Source organism: Lactuca sativa, chromosome 5 (genome assembly GCF_002870075.4).
Source record: "Lactuca sativa cultivar Salinas chromosome 5, Lsat_Salinas_v11, whole genome shotgun sequence".
In the NCBI taxonomy this organism is placed as follows: Eukaryota; Viridiplantae; Streptophyta; class Magnoliopsida; order Asterales; family Asteraceae; genus Lactuca; species Lactuca sativa.
The window spans coordinates 244174524-244196801 of NC_056627.2; the positions used below are offsets into that span (position 1 = coordinate 244174524).

General features: G+C 35.7%; 1 protein-coding gene across 1 annotated transcript in view; it reads left to right on the forward strand.

The window, feature by feature from the left end:
• Positions 1-7869: 7869 nt before the first annotated feature.
• The window catches only part of LOC111876389 (protein FAR1-RELATED SEQUENCE 5-like), a 29506-nt gene continuing 15097 nt past the window's right edge, over positions 7870-22278 (forward strand). The window contains exons 1-6 of the mRNA XM_052763643.1: positions 7870-7920; positions 8013-8081; positions 8177-8305; positions 9493-9553; positions 9645-9683; positions 9769-9806. Of these exons, the coding sequence (XP_052619603.1) occupies positions 7870-7920; positions 8013-8081; positions 8177-8305; positions 9493-9553; positions 9645-9683; positions 9769-9806 (387 nt within the window). The remainder of the gene's footprint in view (positions 7921-8012; positions 8082-8176; positions 8306-9492; positions 9554-9644; positions 9684-9768; positions 9807-22278) is intronic.

Here is a 22278-nt window from a genome sequence, read left to right on the forward strand (position 1 = left end):
TCTGTTGAAGTTGAATGTTAACTTCCCTGAAGATTTGGCCATATACATGATTCTACACTCTTTACCTCCCTGTTATGATCAGTTTCATATGACTTATCATATGAACAAGGAGGAGGACACTCTTAGCAAGCATCAAGGCCTTTTGAGAACTACTGAAATGGTCTCAAAGGTAAAAATGTTGTATCTACTCCTACTGCTATTGCCCTTATTCTGGCAATTAGACAAGGGAAGGGGAAGAAAAGGAAGGCTCCTTCCAAGAGCTGCAAGGGAAATTCTCTTGATGGAACCTTTTCAAGTGGAACCAAAGGTGGTTCTGCTGCTCCTTCGACTGTTCGCACGGAAGCAGAGTGTTTCTACTGCCATGAAAAGGGGCACTGGAAGCGAAGCTGCCCCAAATACTTTCAAGATGTCAAGGATGGGAAGGTTAAATTCACCCTTGCAGGTATTTATACTATTGAGTAAATTACACGAATGGTCCCTATGGTTTAGCAAAATTTACACGCTTAGTCCCTAACTTATTTTTTTTAACTCGGAAGGTCCCTACTATTTGTTTTTGTTACGCATTTGGTATCTGTCTTACCTAAAAATATTATTTTTCACATTATTTTTTTAATTTATTTAAATAAACATACCCTCAACCCTGCCCCCCTCACCTTATCTTACCTACCCCACAATTTTTTCCTATTTTAATAATAGTATTTTTAGGTAAGACAGGGACCAAACACGTAACAAAAACAAACAATATGGACCAAGTGCATAGCAAAAACAAACAGTAGGGACCTTCCGAGTTAAAAAAATAAGTTAGGGACCAAACGTGCAAATTACCCCAAACCATAGGGACCTTTCATGTAATTTACTCTATACTATTCTATCTAAAAACTCATCACATACTAACTCTTGGGTGCTTGACACAGGTTGTGGATTTCACATTTGTTCTGATGTGCAGGGCCTAAAAAGAAGTAAGGATGTTGAGCACGGGAAGATAAACTTGATCATGGGGAAATGGAAGGTTTCACTTGTCACTAAGATTGGAGTTTACTCTTTATTGGTTAGTATCAGGTCAAAAATAGATTTGAATGATTGTTGATACTCGTCTGTTATGGCGAAAAATATTAATTCTTTTCATGGTTTGTACAAACAAGGTTTTACTTTTTCATTCGATAATGAAATTGGTGCAATAAATGCTTTTTATAATGGTGTTTTTTTATTTTAGAGCATTACCTTGTAATGGTGTATACGAAACTGTGATGGTTATAGACAACTTAGGAAATAATGTGTTGCATATCGATTCTTCCAATGATTTGGATAAGGCATCCTTGTGGCATTGTATTCTTAGACATGTCAACAAAAAGCACATAAGCCAACTCCAAAAGCCTTGAGTTTTGGAGTCATTCGACTTAAGGTCGGATGACACTTAGGAATCTTGTTTGCTTGGAAAGATGACTAAATCATCCTTCACTGGTACTTGTGAAAGGGGTGAAGGTTTGCTGGATCTCTCACACACTGATGAGTGTGGGTCCTTCAGAACCGCCACAAGGGATGCTAACCACTTCTATGCGACTTTTATTGATGATTAAAGTAGATACGGCTATGTATACTTAGTCAAGCATAAGTCAGAAACCTTTCAAAGATTCAAAGAGTTTAAGCAAGAAGTGGAGAATCAGCTGGGCAGGAAGATAAAGATGCTCCGATCCGATCGAGGTGGTGAGTATCTTAGTATCGAGTTCCTAGACTATCTTAAGGAGTGTGGAATTGATTCACAATTGATGCCACCTAGGACACCACAACTTAATAGTGTAACTGAGTTGAGAAACCGAACCTTGTTGGACATGGTTCATTCAATGATGAGTCAAGCTTCGTTACCTATCTCATGCTTGATGGGTTTTAGCCATAAGAACATCCTATGTGCTCATGCAACCCTAATTCTTGGATTTAGGTTTCTCTATTATACATGCAATTCATCCAAGACTTTAAACCCTAGATCTAGCATACAATTAATCATATTAACATGTGAAAGGGTTTTTAGATCTTACCTTGATTGTTATGTAGCAATAACAATCTCAAATCCTCCTTGTAATGACTTTAGAAAGCTTAGAGTCACAATTGTCACTCCTCTAATGGTTCACAAACACCAAGAGCAAGAGGATGAAGAATAAGGAGAGAGGAGGCTGCCCAATTCACGACGGTCTTCATTCATACATACTTCGAACGTATGAACGACTGTGGTCCGTTTGAATAATTTGATTGTTCTGAACCAATTTAATTATTCAGGAAGTCAAAACATGCAAAGTGAAACACAAGAATAATACAAATCCCATATGGCCCCAAACTCTAGGTATAAATAAAACATTTTATTTAATCACCATATTCATTACTCAATATTTGTTGTTTCGGGTAATCAACTTCTTACTTGAATTATAATAACAATTGTCCCATGCTCTTAGCATGCACACAATGTTTACCTATGGTCCTTACTTATTGAAATAGATCCAATGAACACATTTCCAATCATACTCATTTCACAACTCCCAATCCTTATCATAAGTATAAGAATATCAAATTCTTGTTACTTATGCTAGATTCTATAATTTTATGTAATGATTCTTTCGTAAAGTCATAGCTCAAAATCATCAAGACTTGGCTAATCTCTATCAGAAACAATTCTATAGATATGACGTCTCTCACTCAAAGTACATTCCTTAGAACATCCTTTTTGCATAATAGTTTCTAATCTAGATATAGATTCTCAATATGCAACTCCCAATATGGAAACATTTCCATATTTGCCATATGACAACTCATTCTTAGTAGAATCTTATCTATTCATAATTATGTCGATATGGTCCATCCAATACCATGCTTCCAACTACTCACAAGCGACCAATCCTTAGCGAGCTTTGGATCGTCCTTTGATAGTTGTTTAATTATCTTAGTCAAAACCGATTCTTGTCCTTTTTCCCTCTTAATGTGCTAGACATTTGGAAATTTTAGAATGGTCAAATATTATAGCATTTGCAACCGATCCTATACCCAAAGTGTATGGGACACGATGCATAATGTCTTACATAAGGATTGATACTTTATCAATCTTCTGCCCAAATATTTTATGTGCCACGTTCTCACAATTTGAACTATGCCATAATCATAATCGAAATTTGAGAACACACTATGTTTCCTTGACTAAATTTATTAACATTCCACAACCTAAGCCATTAGATTTGAAATGAAGCATAATATTCTCTCCCTTAATTATAGCAATACAACTATTCAACCCTTATGACTTTGCAAAGGATAACTCTTGTTTTCTATAATTAATATTGCTAACTTGCAATACTTGTTTTAATAATCATACAAGCACAACATTTATGCTCCCACTATCATGATGATTATTATCAAATAAGCATAACACTTATGCTCCCACTAGCTTTGACATGATAATCCTTTATCTAAGCTTATTAAACTTATACACCTTTGCCTTAGATAGCTCATATGTGTGTCTAAACAATTCAGACTAATTGCCAAATCTCACAATTTGAATCATGGAAAGGGATACCGTAACCATAATCGAATTTGAGAATATAATTTTCACAATCACTATCTTCTTAAAATCTCTCTTAGTGAAATCATTTCCTCACAGTCATTTTCATGAAGGAGGGAATCTTATGACACATAGATTTTATTGGTGTATGTGTCCCTATCCATGCGAATTTGCTCAAAACCAAAGTTTGCGACAAATCCAAACTCTTATGGACCGAACTTTCATTATCTTGATTTCTTGCCTTATGGTAACTCGAGTGCCCACCATGTCTTCCACGTAGTTAAGTAGCTCATCCTTTCTTATCAATGTACTTTTCATTGATCAAGGTCCTTGCCTTTTATGCATTCAAATGAGAACTCATAGAACTCATATGCATAATTAACTCAATTGGAACGGCACAGAAACAAGATAGCGTCAACAATATAGGTTGTAAACCTCAACTCGTGTGCTAGTGATGATCGATAAGGTTTATTCTTGATTAGTTCTCGAAACTTTTCGAGACCATTAAGACTCCCACTAACTCCTTGACATATAAGATTCTCTTGTAAATAAACATTTCTCGACAAACAAATATTCAAGAGTTAATGTAGCTTTTATCAAGAAAAATAACTTCATAAAATTAGTCCTAGTTGGTCTTTGTCTTATCCAAGACATCACAACTTTCCACATTTGATGAATGTTATAAACCTTCTTAAGACTTGTCACTCAACTCACAATCTTAACTCTAAGACTTGGTTTTGGAACGAAGTATGATTGACTTCTTGATTTAACCATTTCTTTCATTATTGATTCCTCTTGTTAGACATACAATTGCACTAAGACTTACTTAGAGGATCAATTAAGATATGGTTCTTAATCATTAAGACCTATCGTAAAACATAATAAAAGGTACTCTCCCTTCTTCTTAGAATAGAGAAACTTTTATCTTTCTGCCTACTTGATTCTTCTTATTCGTTCTGCTATTGATTTAAACTCTTTCAATCAACTCGCAATTACACTTAATCTTATAAGTATAAACATATTTACTTAACCTTAGTAAATCATGACGAATATCTTTGTTAATCTTGTGGTGGACTTGATCAACACACAACCTTGTGTACTCGATCTCCTAGTCCTTCACTTGACACTTTGTCAACGAATTAGTCTAATTGCCAAATATGAAACTTCTCATTCATCATGCAATAGTTGTTGTATGATTCCAAGTTTCTATCCAATTGAAACTTGGGCGATCAGAAACTTTCCCTATTTGGTAAATTATTGACCTTTCCACAAATAACATAATTAAGAATCAAATCCATTATTGATAATAATAGAAACTTTCAAACATCAATTTTTCATACACGCCATTGCAAGGATAAATAAATAATATAAATCAAAATTTATTTTATTGTGGAAAAATTTGTCCTTACAATGCAATTCAATTGAAAAACTATGTTAATACATATTTCTTAGCAATCTTATTCTAACTCCAAGTAGTAGCTCAAGATTCTAATCTTCAAGTAATGCGATCGAAATCCATTTCTTCACCATTAGATTCCGCTCACTTCTTCCCTTAAGCTTCCTCTCTTTTCTTCGATCCTACAAGACATCGAAATGTAATCTTATCACTTCATGTATTAAGAATCTAGAATAGGAACTTAAGAGAGTTAGTTAATGGATTTTACCTAAAGGAGAGCCATACGTTTTGACTCTCCCATCTATTAGATCTCTTAGGTAAGTAGGGCAGCTTCGTCTCCAATGCCCCTTCTCTTGGCAATAAAAGCAAATTGACTCTTTTGGAACATCACACGGAACTACTTCTGACTTTGCCTTTCTCTTATGATCAAACTTTTCGATCATGGCATGCCTTTCGTTGCCATTTCCTATATCCATAGAGGTCTAGAAGGCCGATCTACCAATCAACTTTGCTTTTCCAGTGCGCCAAATCATTGCTGATTCAGCAACAATAAGCGTATATGTGAGATCAATGAGGGTTACGTCATGGTTCATCATATAGTACTCTCTTACGAACTCATTATATGAGTTAGGAAGTGACTGAAGAACCCAGTTAACAGCCAGCTCCTCACAGACAATAGATCCCAACATTCTTAATCTATCAATGTGTGACTTTATCTTTAGGATGTGTGCACACACTGACTTTCCTTCTTCATGTTTACTTGCCAAAAGGGCTTGAGTGAGTTTGAACTTTTCAATCTTTTGAACTTGTGGGTAAGGGAGAATAATAGGAGGAGGTGGAGGAAATGAAGCATGATCTCGTGTTCCTCAATCGAGTCGTGGAATATCATCTTCATGTGAAAAGCTTGTTCCACGGGATTTGGGAAGACCATAGTTGTCATACTTTGACATCTATAAAAAGGGAGAAAAATTAAATTCAAGTTAATTGATTGATTGAGTCCTTAATAAATCACCCAAATGAGATATTAAGGCTAGGACCCAACACAATACACTACAACCTAGAAAAGGGATGTCGTAATCTAGTTGTAGAAAATTTGAAGGTAAGTGAATGACGATTCACTAATTTCCACCATGAAAAACGAAAAAGAAATTTAATTTTAAATCTATTGAAAATTCCTAGATCTTTTGAGATTCATTGAACTTTTCAATGGCATGTTTAAATCTCGATATGCCCCTCTAGTTTGTGACTGGGATACCGAGGATCACAAAGCGGGTGTGAATAACCATGCAAACCTACATGGTGCCCCCCACATGTTACATTCATCTATTCGATGTGTCGGTTAACCACACACGCTCCACCAAACTATGACAAACATTGAGTCACCCTTTGCTATCGTTGCTTAGAACCATTTAGTGTGCCGGTTAACCACACACGCTCCACTAACGTCTTCGCAAGGGCACAAAGTGTAATTTCATGGAATTGCATCAATTCAATTTTGCCTAAAGCAACTAAGATTGGGAATTTGTAAAAGCATTTAGTTACTTTTGTACTTCATTATACTTATAATGGAAGGTTTCTGTCCTGTCCTACCTGTTCGGCTAACGACCCTCCACTAGTCAAGAGTGCGGTGGGTAAGATTGGATACCCATTCAATCGCCATTTTATAGGCAATTTCCTTAAACACCCCTTATAGACCAGCTTCGTGAATGAGGCCTACTAACGGTAAGACTGACTGTTTACTCATACATATATAATACTAGACTTTTATTGTTATATATAGTATAGGGTGTATTTTACACTTTTAAAATACTAGGTTTTCTAATTTAATAAATTATACTTTTAATTTAATTAAATGTAAACCAAAAATTTTATGGGTTTATTAAATCTCTTTTAATTATACACCTTAATTAATTAATAAAACGATAAGGGTGTGATTTGAACTTTTTCAAAACAAAACTAGGGTTTTAGAATTTAACATTTCTAAATTAAACTTTTAATCAACTTTTAAATTCCAAAACTTGAGGGCAAGTTTTGAAACATTTCAAACATTAGGGTTTAACTTATTTAAATTTCAAAACCAAAACTTTTAAGTTATAATTTAAACTATAAAACCTAAAGGGATTAATTTGAAACTTTTCCAAACTTTGTCAAGAATATTCTAGATCACATAATTCAAATAAGGCAATTAACTATTAATTGGTGGTTATCTAATTAGATCTAGTTCAAATTCTTGCAAGATAATGATCAAATAATTCATATAATTTAACATTTATCAAATAAGGTAACAATTATCTAATTAGATGACCAAAATCTTTTATTTTGACAAAGATAATCATAAGGGATCAACAAAATTCGAATTTTATTTATTTTAAACAATTATGGCAATTATCCTAAGTCAAAATAGATAAAAATCCCGAAAATCCGCCTGTCTGACTGCTAAACTCGTCGAGTCCCCTTATGGACTCGCCGAGTTCACCCTACTCGACGAGTCCACATTGGAACTCGACGAGTTTGTCAGGCAGATGGCCAAAAACTCGATCTTGCAACATGAGTGAATGTACAAGGCATCAATACAATAGAATCCAATCAAGGCTCTGATACCATTAATGGGTTTTAGCCATAAGAACATGCTATGTGCTCATGCAACCCTAATGCTTGGATCTAGGTTTCTCTATTGTACATGCAATTCATCCAAGACTTTAAACCCTAGATATAGCATACAATTAATCATATTAACATGTGAAAGGGTTTTTAGATCTTACCTTGATTGTTATGTAGCAATAACAATCTCAAACCCTCCTTGTAATGACTTTAGAAAGCTTAGAGTCACAATTGTCACTCCTCTAATGGTTCACAAACACCAAGAGCAAGAGGATGAAGAATAAGGAGAGAGGAGGCTGCCCAAAACGTGTAGAAACCCTTAAAACCCTTACAAATGACGACTTTCGTGTGTATGTTACTCTGTGGGCGTAGAGAAATGTGGGAGGTAATTTGCTCATCTTTTTTCTACTTAAACATAACATGTATTTTTTTTGGAAATGATATGATGTAGAGAATTCATGTTTCTTTTAAATGCAGGCTGATACACTTGTGGAACACATAAAATTCGACCATGGATACACATCCAAGAGCCCTGTAGTAATTAATGTGAGTAATTTATTTATTTTTAGCGATATTCAGGGAAGATTTATAAATTTATAGTATAGTTAATATTAATAATTTTGTTTATGTCTCTTTGTTAGTTGCTTGAGATAATGGGAGAGTTCAATCCAGAACAGCAAAGGGCATTCTGTCAGTTTGTTACTGGTGCTCCTCAGCTTCCTCCAGGTGGCATGGTTGTCTTGAACCCTAAGTTGACCATTGTCAGAAAGGTAAAAAAAACCCCCTCAACCACCCCTTGTTTTCAAAATTTTATCTAGGTGAATTACGAAATTGCCCCTCCTCAGTCACTAACCCTTTATTAATTACAACGCTCTTCAAAGTTCCAACAACACTGCATCAAATGCTGCGGGTGGAGTGTCGGAATCTGCAGATGATGATTTGCCAAGTGTCATGGCATGTGCCAACTACCTCAAGCTTCCTCCCTATTCCACCAAGGTAAACAAACTTTTCATTTCTTTCTATCACAAATAAATGGTTTTTTGATTGAAAAGTATTGTTTCCCCTCTTCTCAATAAGACTTTCATGCAAATATAGATAAAAATGTTTGGATTTTAGACAAATCTGATTAGAAGTAGTTTTGAATCAAATTGATAAAGAAGTCACAGAACCCTAAATTATCTGGATTTCTTTTACACTTGAGTTATGATGTTTTGTGGTCTAAGTCACCTTTATGTCATATTCTGTGTGATTTGGCCAGAATTAGAATTCGGATTGGAACTGGAATTCGATTCCATTCTAATACCGCATCATGTTTGCAATACTGTCTCTTTATAAATAGTAAATACTCTAACTACCCTTTTAACCCTATATCTCACAAGTAAACATATCTCTTGCATTTCCATTTACTTTTCCTCTTCATATTGTTTACAAATTCCAATCTATTTCTTATCAACCAAATGTGTGAGAGAATCCAATTTCTTGAGATTCCAGATCCTTCAAATTCCCATTCCTTTGAATATGGTTCATTTATTTGTGTATTATATTGCACCATACTTTCATTTCTTTTTTTAAGACATTCTATTTTCAAATTTTTTTCTTATCAAGGCATTGTATTTTGAAAACTTTACCCAATTATAACATTCTTATTGTTTGCATTTACACTTCTTTACACGTCCCAATTTCAATTCGTTTATTTAAAAATTGATCATTTTAGGTTTTAGATTTTATTGATAACAGGTGAGACATGTGATATAGAAAGAATCAGCTAATAAAAATTAGATATTCACCTCTTTTTCTATATTTTATATTTGAATTCAAGTTATGCATAATGTCAATATTGTTGGATTAATAAATACATTATACCTAAAGAATAAAGATTGTATGATGAAAGAAAGATTGTAAATTACCAACTATTGATTTATCATTTGCTGAGTTAACCTACATTTTTTTTCTGTAGTTTTATCTTGTTTCTGATATAGCCGTGAAAGAACTCATTGCAGTTGCCACCAACAGAGAAGGTAAGCTATAATATGCCAAAGTTGAATTACTTTTTAATAAATAACAACCTACTTTTAGTTATTTGTTTATTATATCAACATACAACATCAGATTCAAAAAGTGTTGTAGAGCTAACAAATGGTTCTTCAGGTATGCAATACTCTAGGCATAATTATAATATAAAACTATAAAAAATTTAATTTTTTGATATATATTTTTTTATTTTGTTTTGCAGAGGATACTAAAGAGCAAATCTTGCAAAGGATATTTTTTGTTTTGTTTTGTAGAGGATACCCCTCACATTTTCCCAAATTATCCCTTCCTCTACAATGTTTTTTTGTTTATGTGTATTTTGTGCATCAGGTAAAGTTGGTGGAAGAAAGGAATATGAAGCCACTTGATTCAAATCTTGCAGCATTAGTCTTAAAGAATTATGAAAGGCAAGATGCAACTTTACTTAGTTGGAATTTGATGTAGAGAGTAGATTAGATGCAAATTTAGATATTGTAAAAAATAGAAAAGGGTGAGCTGATTATGCATGTGAGTTATATGAGTTCTCATTTGAATGCATAAAAGGCAAGGACCTTGATCAATGGAAAGTACATTGATAGGAAAGGGTGAGCTGCTTAACTACTTGGAAGACATGGTGGGCAGCTATGTTACCATAAGGCAAGAAGTCAAGATTAAGAAAGTTCGGTCCATATGAGTTTGAATTTGTCGTAAACTTAGGTTTTGACAAATTCCCATGGATAGGAACACATACACCATTAAAATCTAAGTGTCAGAAGATTCCCTCCTTCATGAAAATGACTGTGAGGAAATGCTTTCACTAATAGAGATTTTAAGAAGATGGTGATTGTGAAATTGTATTCTCGAATTCGATTATGGTTAGGGTATCCCTTTCCATGATTAGAATTGTGAGATTTGGCAATTAGTCTTAATTGTTTAGACACACATATGAGCTATCTAAGGGAAAGGTGTATAAGCTTAGATAAAGGATTATCAAAGCATTAGGTATTAGAAACATGAACTTAAGAAATTAAATAAGTATTGTTTTTCTGGAAGTTAAGCTGGTTTCTAAATACATGTCAAAGCTAGTGGAAGCATAAGTGTTATGTTTATAATAATTATCATGATAGTGGGAGCATAAATGTTATGATTACATGATTATTATGGAAAGTATTTCAAGTTAGCAATATTAATTATAGAAAAACAAAAGTCATACTTTGCAAAGTTGTAAAGGTTGAATAGTTGTTTTGCTATAATTAAGGGAGAGAATATTATGCTTCATTTCAAATCTAAAGGCTTAGGTTGTGAAATGTTAATTATTTAGTCAAGGAAATATAGTGTGTTCTCAAATTTCGATTATGATTACGGCATTCCTCTTCATAGTTTGAATTTTGATATTATGGCTGAAGATTGATAAAGTATCGAATCTTCATGTAAGACATTATGCATCGTGCCCCATACGCTTAGGGTATAGGATTGATTGCAAATGCTATAATATTTGAACATTCTAAAATTTTCCAAATGACTAAGCACATTTAGAGGGAAAAAGGACAAGAATCGGTTTTGACTAAGATAATTAAACAACTATCAAAGGACAATCCAAAGTTCGCCTTGGATTGGTCGCTTGTGAGTAGTTGGAAGTATAGTATTGGATGGACCATATCGACATTATTATGAATAGATAAGATTCTATTAAGAATGAGTTGTCATATGGAAAATATGGAAACGTGTCCATATTGGGAATTGAATATTAAAAATATCAATGTCTAGATTAGAAACTTTTATGCAAAAGGATGTTCAAAGGAATGTGCTTTGAGTGAGAGACATCACATCTAAGGAATTATCTTATAACAATCTCCAATAGAGGACTTTGTAATATCATTGGCAATAGTTATTGTAACTTTGTGCTATGACATTACGAAAGGACCAATGCATAAAATGTTAGAATCTAGCATATTCCATAAGTGCCAAGAATTTGATATTTTTCACTTGTGAAAAAGGATTTGGAGTTGTGAAATGAGTATGATTGGAAATGTGTTCATTTGATCTATTTCACAAAGTAAGAACCATAGGTAAACATTGTGTGCATGCTAAGATCATGGGACAAGTGTTGTAATAATTCAAGTAAAAAGTTGATTACCCGAAACAACAAATAATGAGTAATCGATATGGTGATAAATAAAAGGTGTTTTGTTTATACTCAAGGTTGAGGCCATATGGGATTAGTATTATTCTTGTGTTTCACTTTGCATGTTTTGACTTCCTGAATAATTTAATTGGTTAAGAACAGTCAAATTATTCGAACGGGCCACAGTCGTTTATATGTTGGAAGTAGGTATGAATGAAGACTGTCGTGAATTGGTGTGTGGATTGTCTAAAGAGTATTAGACATAAGCAAAAGTTTTCCGCAACGTTCATGAGTGCTTATGAATATGATTTGAGCATTGGTTTAAACCCACATTCACTTGGATCACTCCATGAATTGTATCACGAGTGATTGGTGAGACGATAACATCTTATATTCTTGAAACCGAGATGTGTGAGTTGTATCTTGCAAATCGGTTGCACATTGATAATATGTAACCGCACCAACAACTTGGTGTCATAAAACATATTGTTGTGTGTGATTCGGTGAGTGAGTGCAAGCGAGCATTGAATCAAAGTTTATCCATTCCTTTTATCCAAAGTAGGATAAAAGCGATATCTTTGGGCCCCTCGATGATTTAGTGATGACAAACGTAAATGTTCGGCCGGGCTAGGGCTAATTTGATTTGTTCAATTAGTCAGTCGTCATAAATCGGAAGTCAGGAAATAGTATAGAGAGAATGATTAGAAATCATGTCTCATACGATATCTAGAATGGAGGAATATATGATCGCTTATCTAAAGGACACGCGTATCTGATAGGATCAGAGTTGACAGCGGATTTGGAAAGCTATGATTGCAGATCAGGATCTGAAGTCATACGCAGAATAGTTATTAGACTTATCCAACAGGGAGACTGTTGGATTAGTGTCTAAGTCCATAACTATTTTGGTATGTACTTGACCCGATGGTGCATGGTCCTTTTGGGTTGCCTTCACCAAAGCAACTTGATAGGATGAATTACGGAGAGAAAGGATTAAATATGATTTATTAATATATTATGAGAATAATATATTAAAGGAGAAAGCATATTGTTTAATTAATATTAGTCAAGAATTAATAAGAATTAAGTTTGTGGCTAAAAGAGATTAATTAAACTTAAGGGACTGGAATTGTAATTATAAGATAATTGCAATTGGGCTATGGATTGCCTTATATTATAAGGTTGGACGAATTCTATGGGGAAACCCATTGGAAATCATCCAAGGCCTTTAAGGAAAGGAGTCCATGGGTTGCTTAGGGCTTAAGCATCCAAATTAGGGTTTCCTTGTTAGATAACCCTATTAGCCTCACTATATATAGAACCCTTATGCTCCAAAAACGTGGTGAACTAATTGTCTAGGGTTTCCACACGTTTTTGAGAGCCGCCTTCTCTTCTCTTCTTCATCCTCTTGCTCTTGGTGTTTGTGAACCATTAGAGGAGTGACATTTGTGACTCTAAGCTTTCTAAAGTCAATACAAGAAGGATTTGAGATTGTTATTTCTACATAACAATCAAGGTATGATCTAAACCCTAATTATATGTTATATTGATTATCATATACTAGATCTAGGGTTTATAGTCTTGGATGAATTGCTTGTACAATAGAGAAACCTAGATCCAAGCATTAGGGTTTGTATGAGCACATAGGATGTTCTTGTAGCTAAAACCCATCAGGCTATTAGGGTTTTCAACTAGGAAACTCTAATCTGACTGCTTAAGCCCTAAGCAGCCCATGGACCCTTTTAGAATATCCCTTGGACGATTTCTAATGGGTTTCCCCATAGAATTCGTCCAACCTATTATTCCAAGGTGATCCATAGCCCAAATGTAATTATCTTATAATTACAGTTCCAGTCCCAAAAGTTTAATTAATCTCTTTTGGCCACAAAATTAATTATCAATTAATTCTTGACTAATATTAATTAAACAATATGATTTCTCCTTTAATATATTATTCTCATAATATATTAATAAATCATAATTAATCCTTTCTCTTCATAATTCATCCTATCAAGTTGCTTTGGTGAAGGCAACCCAAAAGGACCATGCACCATCGGGTCAAGTACATACCAAAATAGTTATGGACTTAGACACTAATCCAACAATTTTGGGGGTATGCCTTAGAGACTGGCGCCCATATCCTTCATCTAGTCCCAACTAAGAAGGTTGCCAAAACACCTCAGGAGATGTGGACTGGGAAGGCTCCCACATTAGAACACATCAAGGTTTGAGGTTGAGAGGCCTTCATGAGGCACGAGACTCACGACAAGCTCGAACCTCAGAGTGAGCGGTGTATTTTCATCTACTACCCATACAAATCCTTTGGTTATCTCTTCTACAGATCGAGTGGCAATGTTGTCTTCGTTGCGAGGAGAGCAGTCTTTCGTGAGAGAGAGTTGATAGGCCAAGGAAACAGTGGGAGGCAAATTGATCTTGAAGAAATTCAAGAGTCAAGCGGTGAAGGAACCTCAAACACTAGCGAGCAACCTGAGGAGGAAACTCCTGTTGAGTCGATTGACGAGTCCGTACATCTGATGCATTCCAGTAGAGTTAGTGTTCCACTTGTGTTATATGGTTTTCATATAACATCTGAGGGTGATACATTTACTAGTGATAGCAGACTGATAAATTTGGATGAGCCTAACAACTACAAGGAATCCATGGCAGGCCCCGAGTCTACTAAATGGAAAGAGGCGACGGACAGCGAGAGTCAGTCCATGTATGACAATCAAGTTTGGAACTTGATTGATAATGTACAGGGTCGTAATACAGTTGGGTGCAAATGGATCTTCAAGAAGAAGACCGACATTGATGGGAAAGTACACACATATAATGCGCGACTAGTTGCGTAGGGCTTTACTCAAACTCCGGGAGTTGACTATGATGAGACATTCTCACCAGTAGCGAAGGTTAAGTCTATTAGGGTTATGCTAGCAATAGCTGCATTTCATGATTACGAATATATGGAAAATGGATGTAGAAACTGCCTTCCTTAATGAAAAGTTGACAGAGGATGTTTATATTATTCAGCCAGAGGGTTTTGTCAATACAGAGTTCCCTAATAGAGTGTGTAGGCTTGAGAAATCCATTTATAGGTTGAAACAAGCATCTCGCAGATGGAATCTTTGTTTTGATGAGAAGGTCAAAGAGTTTAGCTTTTCAAGAAGCGAGGATGAGTCCTGTGTATATGCCAGAGCTAGTGGGAGTATAGTTAGCTTTCTGGTGTTGTATGTGGATAACATACTACTCATAAGAAATGACATCCCAACCTTGTAGGAGGTTAACTCCTGGCTTGGGAAGCGTTTAAATATGAAGGACCTTGGGGAAGTTGCCGATATTCTTGGGATAAGGATATTGAGAGACAGGAGTAAGAGACTAATTGGACTTAGTCAAAGTACCTACTTGGACAAAGTGTTGAAGAGGTTCAACATGCATAATTCCAAGAACAGTGACTTTCCAATCCAAGGCAATGCCAAATTGAGTAAAATTTAGAGTCCGAGTACAGAGGCTGCGATAGCTGAAATGAGTCAAATACCATATGCTTCTGCTGTTGGCTCGATCATGTATGCTATGGCTTGTACTCGCCCTAATTTGGTCTTTGCTTTAAGCATGGTCAGCAGATATCAAGGGAATCCTAGAAAAGCTCACTGGATTACGGTAAAGAACATTCTCAAGTACCTACAAAGGACCAAGGACTGGGTCCTTACCCTTGGGGGGAGTGATGACTTGAGAGTGGTGGGGTATAGCGATGCCAGATTTCAGACCGAAAGAGATAATTTTTGCTCTCAGTCGGGTTGGATCTTTACCCTGAATGGAGGAGCAATTACTTGGAAAAGCTCCAAGCAAGAGACTGTAGCTGATTCAACGTGAGAATCAGAGTACATAGCAGCAAGCGAAGCGGCGAAAGAGGCGATATGGCTGAAGAACTTCATCGGACACCTTGGAGTTGTACCAGCTATAAAGGAGCCTATGGAGATTTTCAGTGACAACGACAGTGTGGTTGCCTTAGCCAATTAAGCAAGGGATCATGGCAAGTCCAGACACATCGACAGGAAATATCACTTCATAAGACACAAGATAGAAGAAGGAATCCTCGTGGCAAAGATGGTATCATCATATGAGAACCCCGAAAGAACCCCTCACGAAGGGACTGAATAGGGTTAAGCTTTTACAGCATGCGAGGCACATTGGGCTGAAGGATGATATTAGTTTTAACGATTAAATAGCTATTGAAACTTGTAATAGTTGAAATATAATTGAAATTTGATGCTTAAATAAAAGGTGTTTTATATTTACTAGTATGGTACTGTCTTGTGTCAATCATTTACTATTGTTTCAATTTGCATGTTTTGACTTCCCGAATAATCATATATTATTCAAACTATCCACAGTCGATCATATGTTGGAAGTAGGTATTGAATCAAGACTGTCATGAATTTGGCTTGTAGATTTGTCTGAATTGTATTAGACATAGCAAAGTTTGCTTCAACATTCATGAGTGCTCATAAGGTATGAGTATTGGATTAAACCCACGCTCACTTGGATCACTTCATGGAATTCATCTCGAGTGATCGTGAAACGATGATATCATATAAGTCTTCAAACCTAGATATATGAGTTGTTGACTATGAGTTGGTTGTACATTGATAGTACGAAAATGCATCGATAACTCGATGTTATAAAACATGCGGTTATGTATGATTCAAGGAATAGTTAGTACAAGCATATAATGTCGAAGTTTATATGTTCCTTTTAGTCCTTGAAGGATAAAAAGCGATAGCTTGAGCCCCTCGATGATTTTGTTTTAACTTATGTGTCGGCCTCGGTCAGAACTAAATAGATGTGTTCGATTAAGTTCTATGTGTCACACCCCAAAACTGGAATGGCGGAAACGTTCGGGGTGGATGATGTCATGTTTAGTATCAAAAGATATGTATATGGTAAGAAAGTAATGAATAACCATTTCATTTCGAAATAAAGTGTTTACAATGTGTGTGTTCACAAAACATAGAATTCATAAAGAAATAACAAAACGAGACTTGAAGCAATAATGCTCCATCTTCTGAATTCCCAGCACGAGCACCTGTCTAATAGTCTCCTATAAATACAAGTTATTTGAAAGAGTTGATCAGCAATTAAGTTGGTGAGTTCATAAGATTTTAGTGATGTGAGTAAGTTGTAAAGTGTAGATGTAAAATAGTGTTGAAAATGTAGATGTAAAATGGTGTTGAAAATGTAGTTGTAATATGTAGTTGTAAAATGTTGTAAGTTTGTAAGTTTTGTTTTGAAAAGGTTCTCCTGTTCCTCTAGAAAATCCTATATTTCCTACTTTGATGGAAGTTTAAGTAAAATGTCACTACAACCCTTTCTATGGGTACTAAGTGGGTACAAGTTATATAAGACTCAAAGTAAACAAACAATCGATTGTGCGCATCTGCCCTAAGCTCAAAACCAAACGAGGAACAGAAATTAAGGTGGGTAGCACACATCCCATTGGTTGTTAGATCATCGTCATATATATCCCTGGTGCATTCACTTGTTACTCATGGAGTTAATTGTAATGGTTCCTTTATATCTAATGAAAAGTTCTTTAAGAAAACCCATATTTAGTATTATAAAATGGTGACCACAGTGACTACTTTTATAATAGCTTAGTTTATACTGCTATATATAATCTAATATCGGACAGAAAGCTAATTGAGTGAATCTGCCCTAAGCCCACAACCAAACGAGGAACATGAAGTAAGGCGGAAAGCACACATCCAACTACCTATTGGGTATTAGTTGTATATATAAACATGATTTATAAGCTAAGGTTTTATAGAGTTACTCACCTAAGGTCCTTTAAACTGTACTGGTTTAATAAAATGGATTAAACCCTTTACTGGGAAGTTTCTAGTTTGGTATACCAAAAGTACTGATTTTGGAAAGTATGTTTTATACTAGAAAGACGTGATTTGACTCTGTATCCTATAACCTGACCCATACCTGGTACCTGTATGATGACTCAATGTATACTGAGCATACATATATATAGAATCGGATAGAAAACAGATTGGGTGAATTCGTTCCAATCCCACAACCAAACAAGGAACGAGAAATGAAGCGGAGAGCACACATCCTATTACCTGTCAGAACCTATTGGTATATATATAGCATGTGATGTATACATTAAGGAATCATAAGACTAACATTTTGGTCCTTTCTTTTAAACGTAGATGTCTACTAAGGCATCTTCTGTTAAACGTAGCCTTCTACCAAGGCGTCTACTGTTATGTGCTAGACTCGATTGTTCTGTTTGTCATTTGTAAAAATGTAAGTACTATAGTATTGTATATAGTAACTGCTATTGTACTAAATGCCTTAAATTGATTATTAAGGTATAATGTGAGGGCTAGATCCCATACTAAACGCTCTCCCTGTCGAAAGATTCTGGGACCCAAACGCGACCTCTACAGTCAACTGCAAGCCGTGAACATCCACATTAAAATTATGTGATCATGTATACCCAATATAACTATCACCTTTTGTTTAGAACAATGTGTTAGTGATTCATTGGTATAATTAGATCCTGTAATAGTGCCATGCTATAGCCTCTTAGTATGTTCGTTCTGTTATAGTATCTTAGTATCTTCTCTTGTTATAGTATCTTAGTATCTTCTCTTGTTATAGTATCTTAGTGTGTTCTTTCTGTTATCGAGTATTGTATCTAGTATGAACTAAGCCCCTAAACTATACCCATTATAGTTTACTTGTATTCTACTTGAGCTGATATTGAAAAGAATCATTTTATTACCAGGTTATGTTTGTAGTTTAAAAACGGAGTTTTGTTAAACTAAAAAGCAACATGACTGTAAAATAGTTTTTGAAATGTTTTGACCACTTATAGAGGACATAAGTAACATTTTGAAAGATTTTTATAACAAATATTTACACAATTATCATTGTGTTCAACTTGTATCCCCCACCCCCCTTAAAAGCCTTTAAAACAGTTAAAAGATTCATTACGGGGTATGAACTCACCTGATGTGGGCGAGTCAAACGGGTATGCGTGTAAGGATAAGAAGTTCCACGAATGAAGTCCTGAGACACAATAGGTCCTAAATGACATATAAGGACACATATTGGCATGAATATAGTGTTTATAAACAACTATATGAAAGGAAACACCTTCCGGAACTAGGAAACACTTTGACCAAGTGTTGGAATCACATGTGATTCAACAAGGAATGTGAAATGGCACTAAAATGAGTTTACTACCATGGGTTTATGGCCCAAGGGAGTTTACGGTCGTAAACTCATGGTTACTCATGTATAAGTGCAATTTTGAAGGTTTGGGAAGCTTAGGGGCTTTTGCTCTACACTAGGATGAGAAAGACCACCTTCACTGAGGCTTTTGATGGGTTTACAGCCAAAAGGAGTTTATAGCCGTAAAATCATGACCATTTATGTTTATGAGAGCAGTTTAAGGACCTACAATCATCAAGGAAGGGTTCTATGTCACTAGCTTTGCATTTTATAGGGTTGATGGCCAAAATGGCACCCTTTAAGGGGTTTACGGCCATGGGATATGGCTTGGCCGTAAATTCCTTTTGTCCTTGTGTTCTTGATATTTTCAAGTCTGTAAACATGAGTCCTAACTAGATATCAAGTATAGGGAAGAGTACTTACGATCTAGGAGCTTGAAATGGTTGGTTTTGGCCAAGAACACTAGTATGTGTTCTTGGTGTTCTTGGTGAAACTTGAAGATCTAAACAAACATGATTTTCATGGATGAAATCAATGTATGTAGCTAGTTAATAAGATGTATCAACTAATCAAGGGATAGAACACTTACACTTTCGAAGATCTAATGTGAAAGTTGTATGATAGTTTAGAGAGAATGAGGGAAAATCGGTCAAGGAAAGAAAGAAAGGAAAGAAATGGCCAAAACTTGAATATATAGGGTGAGTTTACGGCCCACATGAGTTTACGACCGTAAACTCATGGTCTTGTGGCCGTGAACTCATTTTGGGGAGGTTATGGTTTGATTTGCTACACTGTGGTTCTAGCAGGTACTTTCTAACACTTATTCCTTAAGTGTATTAGGCTCAAAACTCCGTAGAATGACCTTTAACCGGGCTAGAACTCATTTCAATGAATCTCACACTATATCAAACAAACTAAAAATCGGGAAACAAATTGTTGGACAATAAGATTAACCGTGTTCCATGTGTTTTTCCGGCTGATATCTTGAGAACAAAGGATTATACAATCACTTATCTAAAATTGTACGTCTAAGTTCGACAAAGGCATTTAAGAGCCACGATTGCTGGTCGAATCCTGAGGTCATACTTGCAATTATAGTTACTAGACTTATCCATATGGGAGACTGTTGGATAAGGTGTCTAAGTCCATAACTATATTTGGTATGTCCTTGACTTGAGAGTAGCATGGTCCATTTGGGTTGCATTTCACCCGAACAATTTGTAAGGATGGACTTTTGAGAAAAGGTTATTTATGTTTTATTAATATATTATAAGTTCTAATATATTAATATGAAATCATATTATTTAATTAGTATTGATCAAGAATTAATTTGGAATTAATTTTTTCATCAAAAGAGACTAATTAAATATATGAGGATTGATTGTGTAAAACATTCATTCTTATAAAGTGGGCTTATGATCCATAGTTCTTTATGTTGGTCTAAACCCATGTGGTGACCCATGGATACTCCATGGACTTTAAAACCCATGGAGCCTAAGGAATGTGGAAAGTCATGCACATTAGGGTTTACATGGTGTAACCCTAATAATGACACACTATATAAGAAACCCTGTAGCTCATGAAATCGGCACTAGTGAGTCTTTGGAAGACCATATCCGATTTTGTGTGCATGAAACATTCTCTCAAGTCCTCCAATTGTTGGTGGTGATTTGTGGTTTCATTTGAGGCATTCATATTATTGGTGCTAGGCTCTTAAAGCTTCAAGGTTTCCAAGCACACTACAAGGTATGTCATCTAACTAGAATTTTGTAGTATAGATACTCCATTGTTTGCTAGTTAGGATGATTCTTTGGAATTTTGAAAGTTTGCATGTATATTAGACAAAACATAGATCCAAAGCATCTAGGGTTGCATGTACACCATAGGAGTGTTAGAATGCTCAAAACCCATCAGTCCATTCATAATGTAGACTCTATATGTATGTTGTTTGTTTTTTATGATATGGTTATGGTTTGTATGGCATTGGTATTTGGGGGGAACTCACTAAGCTTCGGGCTTACAGTTTTGGATTTTGTTTCAGGTACTTCGGATGATCACGAAAAGGCAAAGGCTTGATCGTGCACCTCCTCACATTTTATGATTTTGATTTCTGGGATACTCTAATATGGTACTATTTGGATACATTTTGTAATAAATAATGGTTTTTGGATGTTTGAAAAAGTTTTAAATTTTCATGAATTTTATGGATGTTACAAGTTGGTATTAGAGCCTTAGTTTGAGTGTATTGTAGGAACACTCGTGTGAATCCAGTCTCAAACTAAGGAAAGGATTTTCAAAATATTAAAGGATGATGCAGAGTGTACAAACTGTCGGTGCCAGTAAGTAGACCCCAAAATACCATACGGATATTTGATATTGTGATATGTTAGAACAACATGCTAGTGATAGGCTAGGAATCTTCAGGAATTGCATGATAGAATTGTTTGATTATATGATGCCTGATAGCCTAGGGTTCTCCTTATATGAAATTGACATCATTACTATGGTTTCTTAGTGTATGCATCATAGTTGTACATAATTAAGATCTTATAGACTGAGAATGTTTGGTTTGGCCTTATTTCCTGTTCTTGTTTGATGAAGGGCTTAGGGTAGGATCAGATATTCGAAAGTCTATAGGGTCCAGCATTATGTATGACTAACATACACGAGTGCTGCAAGGTTGGTGGAAGTTGCATGCACGAGTTGTGTGGGGTCAGTCAGCCAGTTATGAGATATTTAGCCTTCCTCTAGGAGCGAGGATTGAGCGCTCGCCTATGATTATGTATGTTGTTAGGGTGTTGTGATGATACATGATGCAAATATGGGTAGGTGTGAAAGGTAGTATGGGCCCGTAGTACAGAAAGCACAGGACCCATACGCATAGCAAGGAAGTCGCAACCCTTAGGGCTTTGTTGGGAGTTGGTTCCTCGTTATTATATGGGATGTCTGATATCTGTCTGGTATATTTTCAGCACGGTGGTTACGAGGCGATTTGTGACCGGATCCTGGTCAGGATCAGGAGGTAGCAGTTAGGGTGGACCAGCAGTGTCATAGACCATTGGTCAGATGAGACCAGATGAGTTGGACGCCATGATTCGGGAGATCCGGCATGATGAGGTTGTTACACTGCTTCGAGCACAGTTGTCAGAGATGTTTTGGTCTATCAAAACCGCTATGGTCGAGTACTTTGATGACACGACCTTTTCAATACCGGGACTTCGATAACACGAAGCCCCCAAATTTTGATGGGATTCAGGACCCGATGATTGCCATGAGGTGGCTATCTGAAGTTAAGGGATGGTTTTTCACATGCTCATGTCCTACTGACCAGAAGGTCAGGTGTGCTCTGAACTAGTTGAG